The 24,421-nt window shown below is 36.9% G+C and overlaps 1 protein-coding gene across 3 annotated transcripts in view; it reads left to right on the forward strand.

Moving 5' to 3' along the window:
* The window catches only part of diaph3 (diaphanous-related formin 3), a 284,319-nt gene that overhangs the window by 109,810 nt on the left and 150,088 nt on the right, over positions 1-24,421 (forward strand). For all 3 annotated transcript variants that reach the window (XM_079598020.1, XM_079598019.1, XM_079598018.1), the window contains exons 9-16: positions 5,707-5,817; positions 6,930-7,048; positions 7,483-7,599; positions 10,298-10,416; positions 10,500-10,564; positions 11,824-11,928; positions 15,033-15,344; positions 16,813-16,927. In XM_079598020.1, coding sequence (XP_079454146.1) covers positions 5,707-5,817; positions 6,930-7,048; positions 7,483-7,599; positions 10,298-10,416; positions 10,500-10,564; positions 11,824-11,928; positions 15,033-15,344; positions 16,813-16,927 — 1,063 coding nt within the window. The remainder of the gene's footprint in view (positions 1-5,706; positions 5,818-6,929; positions 7,049-7,482; positions 7,600-10,297; positions 10,417-10,499; positions 10,565-11,823; positions 11,929-15,032; positions 15,345-16,812; positions 16,928-24,421) is intronic.

A 24,421-nucleotide genomic window follows, 5' to 3' on the forward strand; every position in this document is an offset into this window, starting at 1 on the left:
CTTCCTCTCTCACTTGCCCCTTTAAAATATCCAATTGAGCCTGACTACCGAACAAGCGTTATTGTCAAGCAATGAAATATATACATTTATATAATTTAATATTAATAAATAAAATATATATATATATATTTTTTGTTATTTGTAACTAAATTGAATGTAAATTCATTTATTAACTTGAACTTTTTAAATAAAAGTAAGTAAATAACCTTTTTATGCATTTTATCAGTGAAATCTATCTTGTTTTAAGGATGTTTTCATTGGAAAAAAAGCAAGATTGAATAAAGGATTATTCTTTTTCAGTGATCGCACAAATATCACTGTTAAATATGACTGTCTATTAATTATAACACTTCAGTATAAAACAAACCATTCTTACAGTGTGGTTTCCTCTGTTGTGACAGACTGGTGTTTTGTGCTCCGGAAATACATTTTCTTTATATAATATTTCATTTTGAATGTTTCCCTCAGAGATTTGAGGGCCGCTAAATGGTCATGCTGAGATGAAGCACCAGCAATTTGCCTGGTAGTGACTTCAATATAACGATAAAGTCACAGGCCCTGAATCACCTCTAAAAACGCAATTTACACTTTAAAATGTATAGAGGCCTACACCAAAAAGGATCAGAAAACAAATGAGCAAGTCTGCTTGTTAAAGATCAGTCTTTTATACAAGAACACTTTTCAAAAGCTTGTATAAGTAAAGATACTCAAGTGTTCCTAAATAAATTAAACGTTATAAAACTAACTTAATTTCCTGCCCCTTTCTGACAAATCAACATGACCTTTTGTTTAGTCCGCATGCTTAGGGGCTCAGGACAATTGTAAGATTAGTGCTGCCAGTTAAAGCACTTAATTTGCATTGTAAAGCACAAACTGGCATTAGTCAAGCATCCCTGATAAGATTTAAAATAATTCCATAAATAATTACTAATTTGACTTGGGATATTTAGTCCTATGACTCTAAATAAGACAGAAGTGCACCATGAGTCAGGGTCTGTAAACCACAGGTCTTGTAATGGACAGTTTTCTTAAATACTCCAAAAAGTAGAAAATATGTCCGTCAGTCATTCTTTCTCGTCTCTCTGTAAAAAATGGTAATTTTCCAAGGACAGTGCTGATGCCTTGTGTCCTATACCTTATCTGAATGTTTAGTTTTGACTGTCTCCGGGCTCTCTTGTCGCAGAATGTGCGCTCGTTGTAAGTGCCCTGTTCCTCTGGAGTGTGCTGGCGCTACCGAACAACATGCACTGGTTTGGCTGCGTTAACTGCACGGCTTCATTGTTGAGGCTGATCAAAGTAGCCGTGTTTCAGTTTAATTGGTAGCAGAGGGAGGTGAAAGAGAGGCACAGAGCATTCCCTTCAAATATGTATAGAGCTAGCACATGTTCACATATGTTCTCATATCCAGCATTTAGGATAAACCACTAACTCATCAGTGAATGTTACAGCAAAAAATATATTCTTTTGACACAATTGTGCTTTAATGCTTTTCTGTGACCTGTAGAGAGCAACTTATTTAGTAGTGTAGCAACTCAAGCAAAATTTTATGTTTAGCATTAATCAACTCAATAATATCTCCTCTTTCAGCCCAAAAGCTTTTCATAGTGTTGAATAGTTAATACGAGGCAATTGCATGCTCTACAATAGCAGGTCACACAGGAAACGGCCCTTTTTGGCTGGTTACTCTCCATTAGATAGGAATTGTTTAAGTGAGAGGAGAAAAATAGCCCAAAGAATATCCAAGACACGCATGCTGGTTAATATCCATGAAGGCCAACTGGTGTGTTTAGCGGCCTCTAAGTAATGTTTTATTGATTGACTGGTTATTGTTCACACTAATAGTCAGCTGTGATCTCTTTTAACTACATAAATCATTTATTACAGACCATTATCACTGAAAACAGTTTGGGAGTTCACTCTACCCTCCTTTTTCTGAGATATATTTAGGGGCATGTTTCTTCAAATAGATGCTCTTAGAGACATACACTCAGCAAAAAAGTTCAGTTTGTTTATGTTGGAGTGAGAGGAGTTAGTAAATGATTCAGAATGTTGTTTTATCAATACATAATTTGTGTTTTCATGTCTACGTCTAGTAGATATTTCTTTTAGCACTGTATTACCTTGAGCTAATGGAGGGTGAGTGATTATCATAGGAATAGATTTTCTCTTTCTCTCCTCATCCTGTCCTCTCACCACTCCCATCTGTCACCAGGCTTGTGAAGTGGGAAGATTAAGAAGATGGTAAAGTTATTAATGGCTAATATGTTTTTCTTTTCCCTCATGAAAGCTGTCAGCAAGTTTCTCTTTTGCTCTCAACTTTGCTGAGATTTCTCCCGCAGTTCAACCACTGAGCCACACAAATATGGATAATATAATATTGTTGTCTTATAAATACAAAATTTCTGCTTATGTAGATCTTATATATATATATTTTTTTTTTCTTCTATTTAAAAAAAAATATCATCAATATACCTTACCCGACTAAATTTTATTCTTTAGTTTGGACCTTTTCCTATTGCCTACAGTTCTTTGGATGCAAGGGTACAAATATTGATTATTTAATGAACTAGTTCTTTGTAGTGAATCAAAATCTTACAGCCAACCAGTATAGTCTGATTTACAAACAATTACTCTTATGAGCATACTTATTAGTGCATCACTCAAAAGACTCCAACTCAGGAGTTACCGTTTGAATCATTGATGAATGAACTAAATTAATTATGCAATGTCATAATTTTTATTTCTCATAATCATTATCGTGTTTTGACCCTTAGGATTAAGATTTGAAATGTTTCCTGCTATTTTTAAGGTTGTGTAAAAATATTGATTCTTTGATTTTATTTTAATTGAATACAGTACAGGGGGTACTATACTACTATACCTGTTGTGCTGTATGTTTTACTGAAAATAACTTGTTCATAAGAGTAAAAATGTGGATTACACAGTCATTTATTTACATCGTAATAATAGTATGACACAAGTTGCTATTGAACTTACAAATTATATTGTTAAAGCTGCAGTCCGTCGTTTTTCCTCTTTGTCGCCATCTCTGTTAGAAATCTGCAATTGCAGTTATTCGCGGAATTATTAACTGTGCGTGGGTAGTAAATCGGCATGAAACAGCGCGGATGAACACAATGTATTGAGGCTGCCGCGTCGCTGTGGATACTGTAACGTTACTGTCATCAGCAATCTCAGAGTATACTTTTTGAAAGTGTCAACATTAGAATTTTCATCGGAAAATGTCATCTGAACAAGTAAGTAACATTAACTTTTGTTCTGACCAAATTCGGGGGGTGGGGGGAAGCATAGCAGTGGGCTATATCATGCTGATTAAATCTAACGATTGCTTATATCACGTCAAAACGTGAAAAATATATTTTTTCTATAGCCACTCTGAAGTCCGAAGTCTTTGGGTTTTACAACTGGTGAATCTCCAGTTGTCACTGGTGATTGTCGCTTTAAACTTTCGGGATCCGCCATACCAAGTGCTAAACTAAATCTCCACCTCCACCATCCACACACGCTAGCCGGGGACTCCTTCTCTATGTGTACAGAAGTGACGTAATGACGCAAAGACATGCTCGAAATTCCCGCGGAAATCCACCAGTACCACTGGAATTAAAATCATTATTACAAGCTTACCGTTTTGAATCGAGGTAAGGCAAGCAGATCGTTTTGAACACTGGCTGGTTACGTTTTTTTTCAAAAATTTCTTTTTTGATATTTTTAAACCCCAAAAAGTGCCGGACTGCAGCTTTAATGTATCAGCATGGTTAAAGCAAAATTGCTTGCAACTAAATGTGTATAAACTCTAAAACCATTAGTGTCTTTATACAAACATACACAAATTCTTTATAAGAAACTGGTACATTTTCATCACTGTTCAATATTAGAAAAATAGAATCTGCTGAGCTGGGTGATTGATTAAATATGCAAATGTATCTCTCATGTATACGATTAAAATGGGTTGACTTCTTCCCCTCTTAGTCAGTTAGTTAGTATTAGAATAACTGTAGTGTTTCATAAGAGGTGCATTAAGAGGAGATTGTATTATTCCACTCAGGCATAGTAATTTTACTCAATCTGCTTGGTCTGATAAAGCTGCATGACAATGGAACATTATTCCAACAACTATAAGAGAACTAGATGCATACCGTATATATTATTTTAGAGGTCAGTTAGAGAAATTGTTAATTAGTACTCCGCTTTTTCAACATTAGAATGGTTGGCTTTTCTGGGTATTGCTTCTGTCATCGATACTATTTCTCCTTGTCATTGTACTTTTATGTTTGTTTGTTTGTTTTATTTTTATTGGTATTATAATGGATTGTGATATATTTTATTTAATTTTTTACTAGTGTGTATTTAACAATATATATTTTGTCTTAGGTTGACGTATAACTTGCCTTTGGCTAATTCTGACACATTTACAGGAATGTTTATTAATGTGCAATGTCCCTGGTAACTGAACAAAAAATAAAAAAAATAAAAAATAAACTCGTACCAGCCCTGTGCCATCACAACCTGTTCGGTTAAGACTCACCACTATAAATAATGTGGAATCAGTATGGTTTGTGTAATAATCAATTATTGTATCAGCAGACATTGTGAACAGGAGGCACAGACACACAGGGCCATACAGACAATTCACTGTCTGTTCAATATGCCTCGGTCCCCTGAATGCACCAGTGCCTTTTAACTAAACATTTCCTCACACACGTGTGATTTAGGGTGTTGCGAAGAAGGCTGATCAATAATTGATGATCTGTGTTGCTTGAGGAAATGGATAGTAGATTTTGACTGAGGTGATGGAATCCTTTGTTGGCTGAGAGCTCTGCGAGAGTCATAAACCACAGTGATGCTCTGCAACAAGTCCAAACTGCAGTCTCATATACCGTACATTCTTCTAAAAATAAAGGCTTCATATCACAACTGTTAACTGTGCTGTTTTCAAATGTGTTTTTTTTTTTAATTACTTTGATTTCTGTATTTTTTGGTTTTTAGAAATACATGTATATTTTTGTATTACAATTCGAAAGATTGGCGTCAAAAAGTCATACCAAGGGTGGATTTATTTGATAAAGAAATTCAGTAAAACAGCAATATTGTAAAATAATGTCACACATTAGTAATGTCACTACTTTTTTTTATATACATTTATAAAGTTTAATTTTTATATTATATATAAATTATATAAAGTCTTATCAATTTATCAAACACTTTTGCTGTTTACTATTTTTGAGAAAGCTGTGGTACATTTTTCTAGATTCTTTGATGAATAGAAAGAAAAGTGCAAGACTTTTTTATTGTTATAAAGTCGTCAGTCACTTCTGATCAATTTAATGCATCCTTGCTGAATAAAAATATTAATTAAAACACAAAAACTAACTTACCCTAAAGTTTTAAATTGTAATGTATTATGTAAAAAGGATTTTGTATAATTTAAATGCTGTAACTGGTTGCCATTTATCTTTTTAAATTAAAATGTTTTTTTAGTTTTTTTTTTTTAGTTCACTTAAATGGCTCTGCAACAAATATTCAGTTTAATCAATCCAAGTACACACTTCATTTAGTATTTCAACAGTTACATATACACTCCCTTTGTAATTCAAATATATACTGTAACCTCAGACCTGCATATATACGAACACACACACACAAATATATATATATATATATACTCATACTGAATCTTCCCTTTAGGTGGCTTGCATGCAGCTCATCAATGCCCTCGTAACGTCTCCTGATGAGTTGGACTTCAGGCTGCACATCCGAAATGAATTTATGCGCTGCGGCCTGCGAGAGATCCTGCCGGTAAGCGGCTCCACCACTGTCTGTGTATTAATATTTAAATGAGTTGTCCACTTGAGTGAAATATTGTAAAATGGGTCTGCGAATAATTTATGAGGCCTGAAGGAGAGGTCGCTCTGCTGAATCAATAGCTACAGCCTGGATTGGATTGGTCTCTCTCTTTCTCTCGGTCTGTCTCCTCTTGGCATTCTGAATGTGGTTATGTTCTATCAACAAACAACTGAAAACTGCCCGAACAAAACAGGAGAGAAGTGTGTGAAATGAAAGCCAGGGAGTGTGCGAGTGAGATAGATTAATGCCTCACGCATGTCTTATTTATTATTCAAAACAGAAGCTGCCTCAGAAATGGGAGTAGAGAATAAAAAGAGATGGAATGAAAGCAAAATTATTATTATTTTTTTTTCCTTCTAAATACACATTTTTGGAAAGTGTTTTGTCAGTGTTTCTCTTTTTTCCCTCTTAAAGTGGCCATATTCCACATTTTCCCCTGAAAGTCCACTTAAAATGTTAGTCACGTTTTCTTGCAACAAAAGCAGTTGAATGTAATTTTTCCCATGATTTTTTTCCCTCATTCTTGCTGTTTACTTAGAATTACACCTGATGTTTTGCTTCCATATCTGTAGGACTTCTATATGTAGTTGACCTCTGTTCTGATTGGCTAACCTCTTCGCATATGAAACAAGCAACAATACTCCCACGATTTTCAGAATACTGTTGGTGGAAATGTGTACCATGTGTTAATGTTCTTGTGGTTCTGACATCAGTACTGTGAAGCTTTTTTTCACAGCTTAGGCCAAGCAGTTTCATAGACAAAGAAGAAAACTTTCACATTTTGATTTCTTTTGTGTTGGTGCACAACTTATGCAACCAATCTCAGTGTCAAGTTCAATGAGCTTTATTCTTGTATGAATGTGCACTTGGTTTAAATTTCCCGCAATAGTTTTGGTGGACTGGCAGAGAGTTCCAAGGACAAACAAGTGTGTTGTAGATTGGAGTTGTATGTCTACATAGTACATCATCTCTTTATTTAAAAAGGAATATCATGTTTTCTATTGCATGACCCATTTAATTTGCTCTTTTCTTCTTTGTTTCCATTTGCCCTTCCCTCGGTGTAGAGCTTGAACACTGTAAAAAACGATGCTCTGGATATTCAGCTGAAGGTCTTTGAGGAGCACAAGGAGGAGGACATGATTGAGTTCTCCCATCGCCTGGAGGACATCAGGAGTGAACTGGAATATCCTTCTGATGCTGAGACGCATACAATTTCATTTGATATTCTGTCCACACATAAACGCTCCTCAGAAAACTCTCCCTCTCCTGTGTCGTCTTCTCTTTCTTTCACCCACTCATTCTTTGATCCTTAGAGGACCTCCAACATTAATATGGTGGTCATATGCGGACTGTAATAATATCATTGCAAACCATGCTCTGATTGCATTGATGTTTTCTTAGATTTAATCAAAACCATAAATCTCCCTTATTCATTTGTTTTCATTAGTGTTTTACAAGTCTCATGCTTTGACAAGGCTAGTCAATAAGTCTTTGCTCTGTCTTCGTGTCTACACTATTTATAAGAGAGTATGTATGTTCTCTTTTTCTGTATTTTTCCATTTGTTCCCTTTAATTTACCAGTGGCAGTACTTGAGTGCTCCTTAACACAGTGTGTACTGATATTGGAGATGTCTTTAATGTGTTATATTGCTCTGTGAAGGACACAAGTGCTGAGAGCCATTTTCTTTCCATACTGCAGCACCTACTGCTGGTCAGGAATGACTATTTCACACGGTGAGGACTGCTTGTTTATGTATTTGTGTTTTATTGAGCTGACTAGATGGAGAAAAATACCCAATAAATGGCTATGTAATGTAGGCAAAGGAAGGCTACTTTAAATGTTTTATTTTTTACAAGTTAAACATTTTATTCAGTTACTACTTTATTCCCATACTTCTATTTCTTTGATTTTGTTCATTTTGCAGTTATTATTACTAATTGATGTATTTTAGAATAATATTAAGGAATGAGTTGGTGTGTTAAATAGTAAACTGTTAAAAACTGTCAAATAGTATTGGACGCCCAAGACCTTTCATACACCTGTGAAAAAAGTATTTCAAAACCAACTCCAGCACTTACAATCACGTTATATTCATCTTATATTCATATTCAATTTTTATGAAAATGCTGCCTCTCTTCCCTTTCAAACCTAGTCTGAGGTTTTTAATTGATTTCTGTCTAATTAGTGCCAGTGATGCAACAGCATACATTTTCATGGCAGTAAAGGTCTCACTAATGACTCGGTGTGTTGTGTGTTGGAGAACAGCTTTTCAAGATCTTTAGCCAGTGAGCTGTATATTGTTTTTAGAATAACAGCTTTGACAGAAAAGAGAAGTGCAAAGGGAAATAGAGGTGTAGAGATGGAGACCATCTGCTGAGTGGCGGTACTGGAGAAGCAGCAGCACTCATTCTGCAGCTGATGCAAATCTCTCTCTCTCTCTCTCTCCTCTCTCTCTCTCTCTCTCTCTCTCTCTCTCTCTCTCTCTCTCTCTCTCTCTCTCTCTCTCTCTTCTCTTCTCTCTCTCTCTCTCTCTCTCTCTCACTCTTCTCTCTCTCTCTCCTCTCTCTCTCTCTCTCTCTCCTCTCTCTCTCTCTCTCTCTCTCTCTCTCTCTCTCTCTCTCTGTCTCTGTCTCTGTCTCTGTCTCTGTCTCTGTCTCTGTCTCTCTCTCCTCTGTCTGTCTGTCTCCACACACGCACACACACACACACACACACACACACACACACACACACACACACACACACACACTTGGAGGGCGGACCTAGTGAATTTTCAGGATTTTTTGTATCCTGTCCTGCAGTTAATCTTGCAAATATAAGTATCATGGAGAACTTGTTTCTAAACACACACTCTGACCAAATAAACATACATTTGCAGTGTCGTCTTTTCGAGTCCTGCTGGTGAATTGGTCAATTATTATTAAATGGTCCCAGTCCTCCCAGTAAGCTCTTCTCTCCTCATGAACATTTCTCTCTAAACTCTGTCCATGAATACTGCTTATTCTACACAGGCAGTCCAAACACACCCTGCTGGTCTCTTCCCCCCAAACCATCCAATGACAGTGTCTAACAAAGAGAATGAACCTGCTTTCATCTTCCTCTCATCTCACATGCCCACATTACTGTTCCCCTTCCCTATACCCCCCCCCCCCCTCTCTCTCTCTCTCTCTCTTTTCATCTGTGGCGTCTGCTCAAAGAGAGTTTCATGTCTTCGAGCTCACAGCTGGGGGTGTGTTAAACCTGGTCTTGATCAAAGAGAGGCTCCTAATATGTAGAATACAGGATATATTACTTAGTTTTAAAAAAACACAGCAGATAGGCAATGTATACCTCGTTAATATTAAACACATTCACATCCCAATTGTGCTGTTCAAATGTTTTGCTCTTTCTGAAGTCATTGTGGAAAGTACGTTCGATGACCACACACTGCTTAGGTTTTCTTTTTATGGTCAGTTATTCCCTATGGGAATGTGGATTTATGTGCCTTAATGCTGACGCAATCTAAAACTGAGAATACAGTCATCTGAATTGTATAACCCGAATTTATGTAAACCATATTTGCATGTCAAAAATGAGGTTGATTTAGGTACTTTATTTGTGCCGTTTTCAAGCATATCAATTAGAGAAAATGATTAATGGCACTAGAATACTGAGACTGATTTTAATTATAATTGATTATAATTGAAATTTAGACATTTATTTTGGTGATTCATTTTAAACATTATTATATGGCGTCGACTTCAGAGTACCTCATAGAAATGATGCCTGTAAAAGGTCAAATGATCACCTATGGTCAAAGAGACTGATTGATCCCAATTATTTCCACTTGAAAGCTCTGCTAATTTTACTCTTTTTAATGAAAAGACTAATTGTGAGTCTAGGTCTGTATTCAGTCACAAAGGCTACATTTATTAAACGTCAACTCCGTTTATAATATGCAGGCGAATATCACTTCTGTTCTTTAAATGAAAATATATAGATATGCATATGATGAGCTTATATTATAGTGTTGGGAATAGGGAAGCAAAAGAGCAGGTTAGTTTGATTTTACCAGTGACTCTAGGTGTGAAGTTAAGGACATCCTTTGCCTGATTGCACAATTAGTTCACTCTATACAGTATCGCATACGCCATCCCTTTTCACTTTTGTTATGTCTCTCTCCATATCCCTCTCCATTTTATATCTCTCTTTCTGTTTTATATGAGTGTCGAGCAGCATCACAGATTTAAAGGACTCAGTCATTTTCATTGCATCAGTTAATAGCTTGTATAAGCCAGTATCGCTACTGTCAGAGGATTCAGAGTTAATTTAACAAATTTTCTCATTTTGTGCCCGAGTCAATGGTACCATATTTCCAAAAAGATAATACAATGCATTGATTTTTCCTCCCTCCTCGCTCTCTCTTATTCTCTCTTGTTCTCTGTCCTCTAGGCCTCAGTATTTTAAGATCATAGAGGAGTGTGTGTCTCAAATTGTCCTCCATCGTAGCGGCACAGATCCTGATTTCACATACCGCAAACGTCTGGATGTAGACTTCAGCCACCTGTTAGGTGTGTTTATGCTCTCACATATGAGCTGGTTAATTTGTTTTTTACAAACTGAAATGGTTAACCTCTCCTTCATTTCACTGCAGAGGTGTGTGTGGATAAAGCCAGGACTGAGGAGTTTGAACAGAGGGCCTCAGAGTTAGCTCAAAAGGCAAGTGCCCTTTCTTTCCTTCTTCTTTATCTTCCACCCCTCCCTTGTTTTCCATTTCTTTCTTCTCACTTTGGCTCCTCTAATGAAGTATGCGGCCTTTGAAGACCATTCACGACTGCACCATTTAGCTTTCTTTAATTAAGGCGAGATTACTTGAAATCGTTCAAACAGCCATTTGTAATTAACAGTATTCTGAGATTAAAAAGGCCCCTGTATTGATTGTTGGGAGCGTTCCTTTATAATTGTAGGCCGAAATGTACGTGGTCGAGGGCAACGGATCTATAGATGCCAAACCACAGAGTTTTAACTACATCCTTTACTGATGGCTAGTTAACTTTTAAAATGAGCAACAAGTGGTTTCACATCCAGTAAATGATTGAAACTCAAACTTATCTGCATTTCCCTCTCTGAAAAGTTTCATATCTATATATTCATCCCCTTTAAATCAGTGAGCAAAAACACCTTTGTCACTTTTTTTTGTGAGGATGATTAGTTAAAAGGTTGTTGTTGTTTTTAGTTTTGTGGTACGTATATGTACACTACCATATAGACGCTAGGCTATTTTAAATTTTTCGAAAGAAGTCTCTCAAATGCATTTATTTGATGAAAATACAGTAAAAAGTCCATTCTTCAGTGTCACATGATCCTTCAGAAATCCTTCAAATATGCTTGATTTCTTATTATACATTTTGAAAACTGTCGTGCTTAATTTGTTTGAGGAAACTGATTATTCTTTTCAGAATTCATTGATGAATAGAAAGTTCAAATGAAGAGCAGTTATTTGAATTAAGTTACTCTTGTAACAATGTAAAAGTGTTTATTTCTTTACTGAACCCAAACTTTTGAATTGTAGTGTAATATTTCAGCCGGATTGCTTGTTTATCTGTCTGATTCTATTGAACTTTTTAGCATCCACTACTAAGCAACGTGTAAGCTTAAACTAGCCTGATTATACGGCTCATAGAAATATATATAATATATATTCATCAAGACCCTCTAAAGAATTTTAGCTCTCTTTGCATGGTAAAGCAGTTTAAATATTGATCTTTCTCAATGCAAATCGTCTGACAGAACTTTTTGGATAAACCCTAATTAAATCGTCTATGCTTTGTATTTGTTTCATTGTAGTGTAATTATCTTTCATTTCAGTTATTAGTTCTCGGCCTTAGTACATAATTCTAACAGAAGAACACAATTGAGAAGTGTTATGATGCATTTTTGTTGTTTTTTATGTTTATTTTTTGTCATCTGCCCTCTAGTTTGATGAGGAGTTCATGGGAAGACAGGAAGCTCAAGCCCAGTTGTTAAAGAGCGAGGAGAAGATCAATGAGCTGGAAGCTGAACTTCAGGCCTATAGAAACCAGGTATCCATGCTTTTCTTTCTCTTTGTTTTGGCTATTTCTGTCACTGTTTTTGAGGGATTCCACTCTTTCTCTAACTCCTTTGTTCTTTCATTTCAGTTGCCTTCGTCTAACTTCTCTCTTTCTGACATTGTTTTTGTTTTTATGTGTCTTCGTTTGGTTAGTTGACATTAAATGTTGTGGGAAATCATGACATCACAGTGATTACGCCATTGATGTATTTGTTTTAATTGGATTTCTATCATCTTTTCTGAAATAAACAGAAACAATGCAGAATTTATTACATCAGATAAAGATGTTTTGGCACTAAAAACAAGCACTCGAGAAATATTCAGCATTTTCATGGGGTAAAACTGACATTTAATAATGTAAAACTGACTCTGATTCAGTTGTTGTTCAGACCAACCTTAAGGCTAATTTGCAACAGGTTCCTTTGGTAGATGGCAATGCTACATTGTGCGGGGGTAAATTTGATTGTTTAGATCCACACAAGCAATACGGCACATCTGTTCTCCCTAGTCAGTCTGTCCTGTAGCTGTATATGCAAGTAATAAGGGATTTTGTTTCCCCAGTCCCTAATACACACATCTCTCACTATACCATGATAATAATGAAGAGAATTACCCCACATCCTCGCATTTATGCCATTTTTAATGGGATAACTTGTATGCCAAATATGCTCAGCCTCATCATGCCCCTTCTTTTGCTCAGCCCTAAATGCACAAATATTTTGGTGCTTTTGGAGCTGACATTAAACTTGTTTACAGCATTAGCGCTTCTTTCTGACAGAGGTTGGCACAGTATGTCCTAATGTTGTCTCTAATTCACCCTGAACAGCTGCTCTGAAGCCCTGATCTTAGCTACTCCGTATTTAATCTTTTTGAATAAAACTTTTAAAGATAATATTTTTGGTATACAGTGATATATAAATACTATATATCACTTTCACACATATCGGTGTGTATATCAGTCTCTGTATCAGCCTGTCTGACTATCCGTCTACTTGCTCACTATTATATTGAGGGGAGCTGACCATATATACAGTATAACTATTTAAAGCATATTAAACGTGTGCCATATTTTTGCAAAGTAGGAATGCACCGTATATTGGCACCATATTAGTAAAGTATCGGCCCTTATTGTTTTCTTTGTACTGTGACGCTATCAGTTTCTGTTTTTTTTTTCACTTTCTAGCTCTCCTTGCTTTGTGTCTGTACTCCTCTCCTCCATTCTGTCCTCGACACAAGACTCGAGAGACTCTTCGTTTTTTACGGACGTGCAAACCCTCCCATTGACATGACAAATAGGGCATCAACTGAACAGTTTGTTTGATCAATTGCTTTTTGGCTCAACGGGCTATCGTCGATAGAGCGGATCAATTCTTAAATGATAGTGGCCAATGAGCGAAGTGAAAGTTTGGAGTGCAGGCAGTTAAGCTGATCCATCTCTTTGGGGTGCGATCGTTTGCAGCAACGCAAAACGTAATCACCCAGTCAATTCTCCACATATGCAGGAGCGTCAGTCATGCTGACTCTTAGCCTGTGAATTATCTGGAGGCCGGTGTGCGTGCAGTTTGAATTAGAGCACACCTACTTGTTCAATAAATCCCCTCCCCACACCCTTGCAGCTGTTTGCCATTCAGAATGAATGGAGTGAATACACTAGAGTACTTGTACTCGTTTTCTCTGAATGTTTGATAGGGGTTTGAGGTGTTTTTTTTTTTTATCAAGGAAAGGGTTATGGTCTTATTAATCTTTTATATTTACTTATCTGAGTAAATCTGGAAGGACAGGTACTGTTAGTGTCTGTTGTACATAAATTATACATTACAAAGGATCAAAGGATCTTTTTATTTTTATTTGCTTCCTCAATTTTTATCTGATATCGCCATGATAATGCCATGAACTTATTGCAGTGATGATCCCTCTGGAGTTACATAGGGTTTAATGACCTTGCTGCTCAGTGATTCAATTGGTGATGGATTCTTGCAGCGTTCAGACCTGGAAACTTTCTCTTTACTTACCCCGTATCTTAACCACTACATCACTCCACCACCCAGAAGTACTTTGCTACTGCAGCCAGCAGGATTCAAACCTGCTTTGAGAAACTTAAATGGTCTATGTATTAGCATAGGGCAAAAAAAAAATTTGCACAAATACCTCAACTTTTTTTGTTGGCTGTTTTTCTTTTGCATACTTTATCTTCTTGTTTTCTGTTTACTTTTCATTTCATTTATTCTGAATGGGTTGCTCTTCATGGTTAGTTACATTTATTTACATATATTTGATGTATCATGAATTAATTAGCTATTTTAATGTTAATTTATAACTGTACTATTTTGCATGGTTAATTAATGGGGTAGTTTGTTAATTTATACAACTTGAAATGTGTATTAGCATATGTAGAAATTTACATTTATATTACAAAATGCTGTAAAATAATTTTTAATTTCTAGTTCATTCTAGTAATACTTAATGCAATAACTTCTTGAACTGAATTTGAACCTTATTGTAAATTGTCTTCAAAAGTTTGAGGTCATTAAGAGTTTTTTTGGGGAAATAAATTAATACTTTTATTCAGTAACGATTCATCAAGTTGATCAAAAGTGACCGTAAAGACATTTATAATTATTTACATTTATAATATGTTACAAATGATTTCTATTTCAAATAAATGCTGCTTTTTTACTTTCTATTCATCAAAATGAATCACTGTTTTCACAAAAATATTAAGCAGCACAACAGTTTTTTGACTAACATTAATAATAATAATAATAATGAGAATGTTTCTTCAGCACCAAATCAACATTATAATTATTTCTGAACAATAATATGACAGTAATTGCTGCTGAATATTCAGTATTATATAATTATAATTTTAAAATATATTCAAATAGAAAACAATTCTATTGAATTGTAATATTTCACAATACTATCTATTTTTCAACAAATAAATGCAGCCTCTGTGAGCATAAGAGACTTCTTTCAAAAACATAAATTTTACTGACCCCACATTTTTAAGTTTTAAAGTTGTTTTATAAACAGGAACTGAATTAATATGAGGCATGTTTCTCCTCTTTCCTACCTTTTTGTTGTCTGTTTTCACAGTTCGGAGCCGTTCCAGTGGTCTTGCCTTCAATGCAATCTGTTCCGGCCTTGTCTTCAACTGCCACTTCTTCATTCCCCCCTGCCCCACCACCTCCTCCACCTGTTCCTGGGGCTGCAGCTCTACCACCCCCTCCACCTCCACCACCTCCACTAGGCTGTGCCTTCGTACCTGGGATGCCTCCACCCCCTCCTCCTCCTCTGGGACTGGGTGCCCTGACATCCTACTCAATCCAGCACACGCTGCCTTTCGGCCTGAAACCCAAGAAGGAATTCAAACCCGACACTTCCATGAAGCGCCTCAATTGGTCCAAGGTAAAAAAATTTTTTTACCATAAACTACTTTTTTTTAGTCTTTAATTTCACTCAAACCCTTGCAGGACAGAATCCTCCTTTGGTGCTCAAGCAGCAACAGCAGACTTAAAAGACAGATGTTTGCGAAGTAACCAAAGAAAACTTCTTCTGTTTGCTGCCAAGCAGCATTAAAGGAAATGTTTCTCTGCTGTGAAGGATCACACTTTACTGTGCGAATTCCTGCTCTCGTTTCTCAGCAGATGTTGCGATACGATGTCTTTTGAGTTGTGTTAGTTTATAACATTACGATTAATATTTAATCTTTGTCCTTTTTGCCACCGTCATACAGATGTTTTTTAAAAATCTGCCATATGCTTCATCTCATCCGAAACCTGTTTGTAATTAGCCATTAGGCGGACACAAAGATGCTTTTTAAACAGCTGCTTGAGAAGCCGACGCCATACAATATTCATGGCTCCTGACCCAAGACTTTTATCACTCATTAACAAGAGCTTTGCAGCTTAGAAAGTCAAAGACGAGGCAGCTGGTGCATCATGGGAAACATGCCACCCTATGTCCGTCAAAGGAGCTGAACACAGCAACGCATGTTCGCTTAATCACACTCGCAGTTGGAAACGTGGGTTAATCACTTCCACTGAGAGGCTACTCTTCAGGCTCATGTTCTGTCCGTTCCTGATTGTTTGATTTCTTTGAACATGTCCTCATGGAGCAGATTTGAAGAGCTGTTATTGGCTCAGGTATTTGGCAGGAGTGTGAGGTCTGTTCATTAGCGCAGCCAGTCTCATTGATTAGCCTTTGAGTCTTTATCTTAACAAGAAGACTCCTTTAAACTGATCATCCCACAATGCACTTCTCTCCCAAGTGTTACTATGGCTTCCTTTCACACCTCCAGATTAGATATTGAACACTACTGAAGACATTATTTGTAGTCTTCATTTTCGTCTTTACAATATTACATAATACAGAAGAAGATTTTCTTCTTTCTGTTAATTCTTCCTTCCTTCCTTCCTTCCTTCCTTCCTTCCTTCCTTCCTTCCTTCCTTCCTTCCTTCCTTCCTTCCTTCCTTCCTTCCTTCCTTCCTTCCTTCCTTCCTTCCTTGCTTCCTTGCTTCCTTGCTTCCTTCCTTCCTTCCTTCCTTGCTTCCTTCCTTCCTTCCTTCCTTCCTTCCTTCCTTCCTTCCTTGCTTCCTTCCTTTATCCCCCTGTATTTTCATGTACTGAGAATAAGCCTCTCCAGGGCTGCATTCAGCTGTCACACACACTGACATGTAGGAGAACAAAATAAAGACCTGGGATAGAACACAATATGAATATTTGAATAGGTTTCCTCTTTACTTTTTCATAAACCCACCTCACTGTTTGGATGCATCATGTTTCCTAGCAACTCCAGTATCTTGACCTACCGTGATGTGTGATGATGATGTCAGGCCGTGATTTCTTTTCTTTTCTTTGCTTTTGGTCTGTGTAGATCTCACCCCAGGAGATGTCCGAGAGCTGTTTTTGGGTCATCGCCAAAGAAGATCGTTACGAGAACGAGGACCTGCTTACCAGGCTGGCCGTTACCTTCGGCACACAGCGAGCTGGTCAGTCAATGTTAATGTTTCTTTGTAGTTCTGCAAATAAACCTGATGCACTGCATAAATACTGTGCTGTGTTAGCATAATACATAATTTAAACACTTTGTTATTTTTTGGAAACTCTGCCTAGCCACAGTTGCCATGTTTCCATCCAAAGTTGCGAATTTCACTTTTGCGCAATATTGGAATATCGCATACAAAATTGGCAAATAAAGCGTGTTCTAGAAAAAGTAACTTCCTGGTCAATTGGCACAAAATATCTAATAAAAATGGAAACTTTTTTCATAGATCATAAATGACGCAATAAATGCTGTAATGTTAACTTGTGTTCGGATGCTGATGCCTTGTGTTTGGGAACACAAAAGTGTTCTTGTAGGTAATTATACCCTATCATTTTGATTACAGACTATGGCTCATGCATTTCAGAATGACCAAACCAACATTTGAGTTGCTGTGCTATGAAATTGGTCCGCTGTTTAGTCCAATTATCCAATCACATCTTCTGTTGAGGCAAAGTAACATGAGTTACTTTTTATTTTTGGTGCATTTATTTTATTTGTTGTGCATTTAAGATATTGTTTGGTAAATGTGTGTTCCAATGTAGTGTGTGGGCAATTATGGGCACAAGTGTTTTTGTGCACATTTTACGCAGAATGTATGCATTTCCATCCAGTATTATTTATGCAGAATCCCCAAATTCACATAAAAATACTGTAAACATATCTAGTGAAATAATAACGAGGATGTAGATATTATAAATTCTAAACACCAGAAGAACTAACCTTGATTTTCTTTTCCCTGGGTACGTGTAGCACCTGTTGCTCTGCGTATCTTTCTAAATAATTGAATTTTTAGAAACAAATGAAGTTTGCTCAAGTTTGAACAAGGTTCCTGATCACTTCAGTCTAACCTCCAGGCTTTATGTGGCACATTTCAGCTCATATTGTTTTAACAATGTTTATTAAAAAAATACAAGCCTGCAAAGAGGCTGATATTGAAGAACGAGTTTGCACTAAACTATATTAGACCCTACTGCAAACTCACTGCCTGTCAGTAAATGCAACAAACCACAGTTGCTCAGTGGTAAGCCAATCATATCTTAAAGAACACAAGTTTTAGCTTAGGATTTTGAATGTTTTATTTTGGTAGTAACATTTTCTTGTATTCAAATTGAGGAAGTGAAAGTATTCAGACTTAAAATGAAGAATCATCTTTCAATGTTCTACCTTCATCAGTCAGACTTGTAACCTTCCTTGAATGAGCTACGTGGGCTTTAGAGACTCAGAATCCCCAAGCTGTTGGATGTTCCCTCCAACTATTCGACAGGACATTGCCTGCTGCTGTTACGATTGGGTTTCTGTACTGCTACCCACACACAGACACTAAATAAACCAAAGGGAGTTAGACACACCAGAAATTTGTTTTGTACTAGTTTTGTATTTAGTCTTTTAAACATTTTTACAGCCACAAGATAATTAACATCTCTCTCTATCTCTCTTCCCACCTCTGATGATTTATTCACATTAAGCTTGTTTTGAATTGCTCCGGCATGTTGCTTTACTTGATTTTTTTTTTTTTCAATTATTCATATCAGCATTGTCTACCTGTCACTACTCGGCTCTATATGCAGATATCTCTTTCTCTCTCTTCCATCCTTCTCAGTACCCACAGGGATGATGTTATGCGACCGAACCTTGAATTATGCAAACAGTTTAAGATGTCTAGCTTCAATAGGGCAAATGGTGAAAGCGTGTTTTACAAGGTTGTCAGATTATTTAAATTATAATGTGTGTGTGAGGCAGATATTTTACATGTTGGCGAATCCGACTTTAATTATGCGAACATCATCATCCTCAACTCCGTCAGGTAAACAAAGTTAATTTTCCTCATTGCGATGCCGATTTCTTGCTCACTTTCTTCATAGCTATTTTATTTGTCCATTTTACTTACTTGTGAACATAAGAAGTGAAAACTTTTTAACGAGTTTGCTTCAAAGTCTCTACTGGATGCTTTAGAGTGTTTTTAGTTGTAAGAGAAGGCTTTGTGGTTCGTTTTATTCCGGGTAATGTCATTCTAGATCACTTCAACTGAGACGACCAGAACAATGTGTCAAAGAGAATCTACACATGCATAGTAAATACTATAAATTCACTGTGACTTTTCAGTACAACTACTGGTTATTGCACATTCAGGCAACAGCTAACCAGTGGCATTCAGATAACTGTATGGATAAAAATAAAAGCTCCTAAATATATATAAAAAATATTAAAATTGTAATATATTTCAGTATTTTTATTTAGATTTTTTTTAACTTCTGAAATGACTGTAATAGTGGGTATAAAGAATATATTTTATTTGTATTTAGTATATTTATTTGTATATTATATCAGTAACAATATAATTATAAGCAAGTCTTACTACATCCCAAATATACATCATCTTATATTTTAGTATTTATAATGGATCATCATATTTCAGGGTCTTTGACATCAAATTGTGCCTTTTATTAGCACTAATGAATGCAAGTCTCATTGGTACCAATTGGTTAATGGCCGATGGGCTTCATGTGTGTTAATTGCATGTATGTCCAGTGTCTGCTTTGCACAAGATTGACCCTCTTAGCTTTTGCCAACCGCTCGGTCTAGGTTTGATTATTTGGATGGACTTTACAGTCCGGCTCTGTCTGTTAACCTAAAGCAGGATTTGGTGCTGTCAGTCATACGCTCTCCAATCTTTGAGAAATGAAGACAACCTGTCAGATTCCACTTCGCTTTACTTCAGGCCTGAGAATGTCGTGTTCCCAGACGTGATTACAGAACTCATGACAGCCGAAAACCAGACTTCCTCTCAAAGAACCAAGCGCTCAGCCTCTCCGGTCACCCAGGGGCCCATCAGAGTTCTTTCACATCTCACTCGCAGATGGACTCCTCCTCTGTCTCCTTTCACTCCTCATCAAGTGTATTTGGGAGCTGCGGCGAGTGCTTTTGTATCAGTTTTATTTATTCATTGCATTTCTTTAAGGAGCAGAAGCTAACGTTTTGAATCCTCATGTCAGGACTGCATCCGTAAAAGCGGCGCACTGATCCCCCGCTCGCTGCTCTTTATCCCGTCTCTCAAGCTTTCTTAATTTCCCTTAAGTGCACCAACATCTGGAGCCCAATTAAACATTAACCAGAAGAATCAAGACTTCTACTCGCTAAAATATTAATTTTCACTGCTGCTGTTCGTTGTTCTCTGCTGTTGTTGTGCTCGCCATTGTTCGTCCCTGAAATGACTGCTCTGATTGAACAGTCGTTTGATTTTTACAGTGTGAAATCTGTTAAAGTCCTGTTATTTTGCCACATCCTCTTCCCGTCAAAGCGGCACATGTAGGAAACAATCACCAGCAAGCTTATTAGAGCAAGCTTGCCCTGCCTCTGTCTTTCATCAACCCTCTATCACAATGATTCAGGCCTTTGTTGGACCATTGAGTGATTGCTGGAATAGAGCCCACACACAAAAACACATGCCCTGCAATCTGCCACCCTGATACTACCGTCTGCAGTTTCACACGACTTGCTTAACTTATCCGTCTGTTAGAAGTCAGTCTTCCTCATTGGCATTGGGAGTGCAGGATGTCCAAGGAACCTTAGTAGAGGAGTGCAGGAAGGATCTGTATGAAGGATTTTGGATTCTGTTATATTTGGTCACTCACTACTCTGTTTTAATAGTTCTTATTACACACTTGTGATTGACATTACCGTTCTCTCTTTAAATTAGTCATATCATGAATTTTCTTTCTTTCCCTCAGGTTTCGAACTTGTGATAATTACTGGACATGCTATCTTGCCCTCAATCCACAATTTGATCCATCCATTTATTGAGTTTGGCTTGGAACTAATGATTCTTTGGCTGAAAGTATTGTGAATTGTGGAACATTCATATCTTTAAATTGTTAAATATAATAGTATACTTTTTATCAAGATGCATACAATTGACTTTTACATGTAAAAAAATTAATCAAATAAGGTTTTTCTTTTGAACTTTCTATTCATCAGAATCCTTAAAAGTAATGTATCATGTTTTTTATTAAGCAGCAGAACTGTTTTCAACAGTATCCACGTTTCCATTACCCTTCAAATTGCGCAAATTGCGAATTGTAAATGCGCCCAATGGAAACATGTCAATTTCGCAAAAACTCCCATATATCGCAAAAAAAAGTTTTTATGCTCGCATGAGGTGGTTTTTCAAGCAATTCGAAAAAGGAATATTTCGCAAAACTGCAATGGAAACAGCTTTTGCGCATTTACAGGTCACCTGATGTTGATGACACTGTATGTTTGTACAGAATACGAGACGGTGTTCTTTATTAAACTCATAAAAGTCAAAATAATTACGGGAATACTGGATTCTAAACAACAAAAATGCCACAATCAAGACCTTGAAGCAGATATGAGGGAGAAACACCCTCATATCAAAACACCTCGTACAGTATATGCCACTCAACAGTATAAAGGTCTTTCCTTGCCATTGGAAAACACACCTACTCCTTCGATTAATAATAATGGTTAGTGTGGTGGCTAGGATATACTTAAACCTACCAACATCCATGATTTTTGGAATGACTTATCGCGAGAGGAAAAAATTTAGTTTTAGTCGCATGACATCGGTTAATGGAAACGCCGTCATTTCGCAATATTTTTTTATCGACATTTAGAAAATATCGCAAAAGTTTTGCGCAAATCTGTAATGGATACATGGCTAGTGATGATAAAGAACTTTCTTGATTTCTGAAGGATCATGTGAGTAAAGGCTGCTGAAAATCAGCAAAATTACATTTGAAAATATATTAAAATAGAAAACACTTATATTCAGTTGTAATAATATTTCACAATAGTACAATTTTTACTAGATCACCATCCCATGGGCTCTTTAAGTGGACTCAAATCAGTAGATGAACCGAATTGTTCATGACAATAATTTTTCAATTTCTAGAAAATGTTGTCTTTTGAAATATAAGGATAAGAATGCAATTTGAGAGTCTACAAAACCAAGGAAAAAAGATAAATGTTTTATACGATCCTCTAATTACTGGTCTTGTATTGGCTGAACCTCCCATTGCTTCATTCACATTAAATAAACAATGTGCACTCAGAGCTTTTCGGGATTGTAAAATATTATATTTTAGTATTGCATTATACCATACCACTGTCATACAGTAAAAAAAGAACATTGATCCCACACACAAAAAGGAAACACAAATTTGATGTAAAAATAAATAAATAAATGAATGCAAGCTCCAGCACTATTATTTACAACACTGAAAATGCTGTTATTCAAGCAAACAAACAAACATTGTTGTGAACGTTTTCATTATAAATCTGACACTTTTCTCGATTTATTTATTCCTTCTCTTTATTTGAAGTTTCAGTTCTCTCCTTCCTGAAATAATAGCAAGAGTACAAGCATCTTTAACAATGTGGTCTTTGCTGCTTTAATGGCTGGTTATTTTGTTCAAGATATTGCGAGTTCTGAGGCAAGTGTGTCCCTCTTGTCAGATGACGCTTCCGCTGCCCCATTGACTTGAATGTGCGAGGGAGCAGGTGTGAGAGTGTTCGCTATGTGTGACTTTGTATGTATGTCATCTGTCACGCCTGCTTTGTGTTTGTGAGAGTGTGAGCACAGGTGTTGTAGCCTCTTTGAGTTGATAACATCTGCAGGGGCCAAATCTCTTCTCCGCCCACCCCTCCAGATGTGCCCCGTCCCGTGGGAGCAGGTGCCGAGGCGGTGTTGCCGAGCCGAACGGCTGTTGGGACGTCCCAGAGGAGTGCTTCTCCGGTGGTACCGTTGTCCTAATAACAACCTATGAAAACTGTCAGACTGTAACCTGAAACAAAACCCCACCAGAAGTGACGTTCAGTGTTGTGTAATATGACCCTTATTTCACAAGTTGCAAATTGCTGATGGATGAAGGAGTACGAGGTAGATCTAGCTTGTGAGTTTGTATTATCGGTCCAGAAACTTCTCCAGGTCATACGGTATAAACATAATTGAGTTTAGCTAGACCGATATATTCCAGAGTCCTTTATGACATGGTGTTAAATGTGATTTCTTATAGGAATGATGCATTTTATTCAGCACATTTCCCCCCTCTTTGTGAGGAGTTGTGTAGGTGTATTTATGTATCTGTGTCATCAAGGCCTTATTTTGTTATTTATATGGGTTGTCACTTAAAATCTAAATATTGGCTCTGGTTTTTCTGTAAGACATACTAAACTGTGTAAAGAAAACTCATGGTTGGCCCACACAAAATCTGTGCTTACAGAAAGGTCTGTATAATTAGTTCCTCATTCACACAATTTACCCATTCCTTACCCTTGCATTTTTGTTTAATAATTTTTGGGCTGATTTGTTTGTACTTACAGCTGCCAATAACAGTTTAGCTCCATTTTTTGCCATGTTTAAATAAATTCCACAGATTGCCCTTCAAAAGACCTAAAAGCTCCATAGATTCCATATGGCCAAGTTCAGATGTGTACTGGGAGTCACAACTGCATTTAAATGGAGTAAATCTCTTAAGTTATTGTTATCTGTTTGTCTATCTATCCATCTATCCATCGATCGATCGTTCGTATGTGGCCGTTGGTAGAGAATTACACACTGCAAACAGAACAGTAAAAAGCCTTGATTTTATCTTCCTGGTCCAGATACAGATGAAGCCTATCTGCAGTCATTTATTTCTTCAACCAGACATTTATCTCTAAACATGTGTTATTGGGTTATCGTCATCTGCCTGATGTGTCTTAGAATCGGTCCCCACCATGTCATTTTCTGTTCAGATATAAAGCTTGGCATGGCAAAACTGCCATTCATGCCAAGCACTTCTCACTTTTGCATTCTTCCCCCGCTTGCAGAAAGCATTACTGTGTGAGAGCGAGATAAACGCACACCTTGCACTGCTCACACCCTGGATTCTCAACAATCCCTAAAACCAGACCGAAATAAATGATCATAACTGGCGGTGAGGGGGAACAAAAAGCTCAAAGATTGCGCTGAGTTTGCATGGCTTTTACTTAGCTCAGGTTCCCCCGGAGATGGCCCTCTCACGACCGTCCTGATAGAGATTATGGGATGTGGAGGCAGAATTGAGGATGAGAAGAGAACCTTCAGATTTGCATGCTAAGTCATGCACATCTACATTGAAAAGGTTTTTGTGCGCGCATGTTCATAGAAAAGGAATATTTTCGAGTTGGTTGTATGACGTCAGCTGTTCCGCTCAATTTCAGATGGGAAAATGTCTGAGACGTCTCACTTCTGACACGTGTGTGCAAGGAGTTCCTGTTTTTTTATATATATCCATTTACATGAATAGAAGAGAAAGTACATTTCAAGGAACAGGAATGCATATCATAAAGTGCTCATGTAATTGACTAAAAGACTCCAGAAAAAAAGTGACGGTCTAAAATGAGCAGAAGCTTTCTGATGTCTTAATCCGTGCATGTGTGGTTGCTGTTGTTCAAC

Source organism: Phoxinus phoxinus, assembly GCF_949152265.1.
Source record: "Phoxinus phoxinus genome assembly, chromosome: 22".
Taxonomy (NCBI): Eukaryota; Metazoa; Chordata; class Actinopteri; order Cypriniformes; family Leuciscidae; genus Phoxinus; species Phoxinus phoxinus.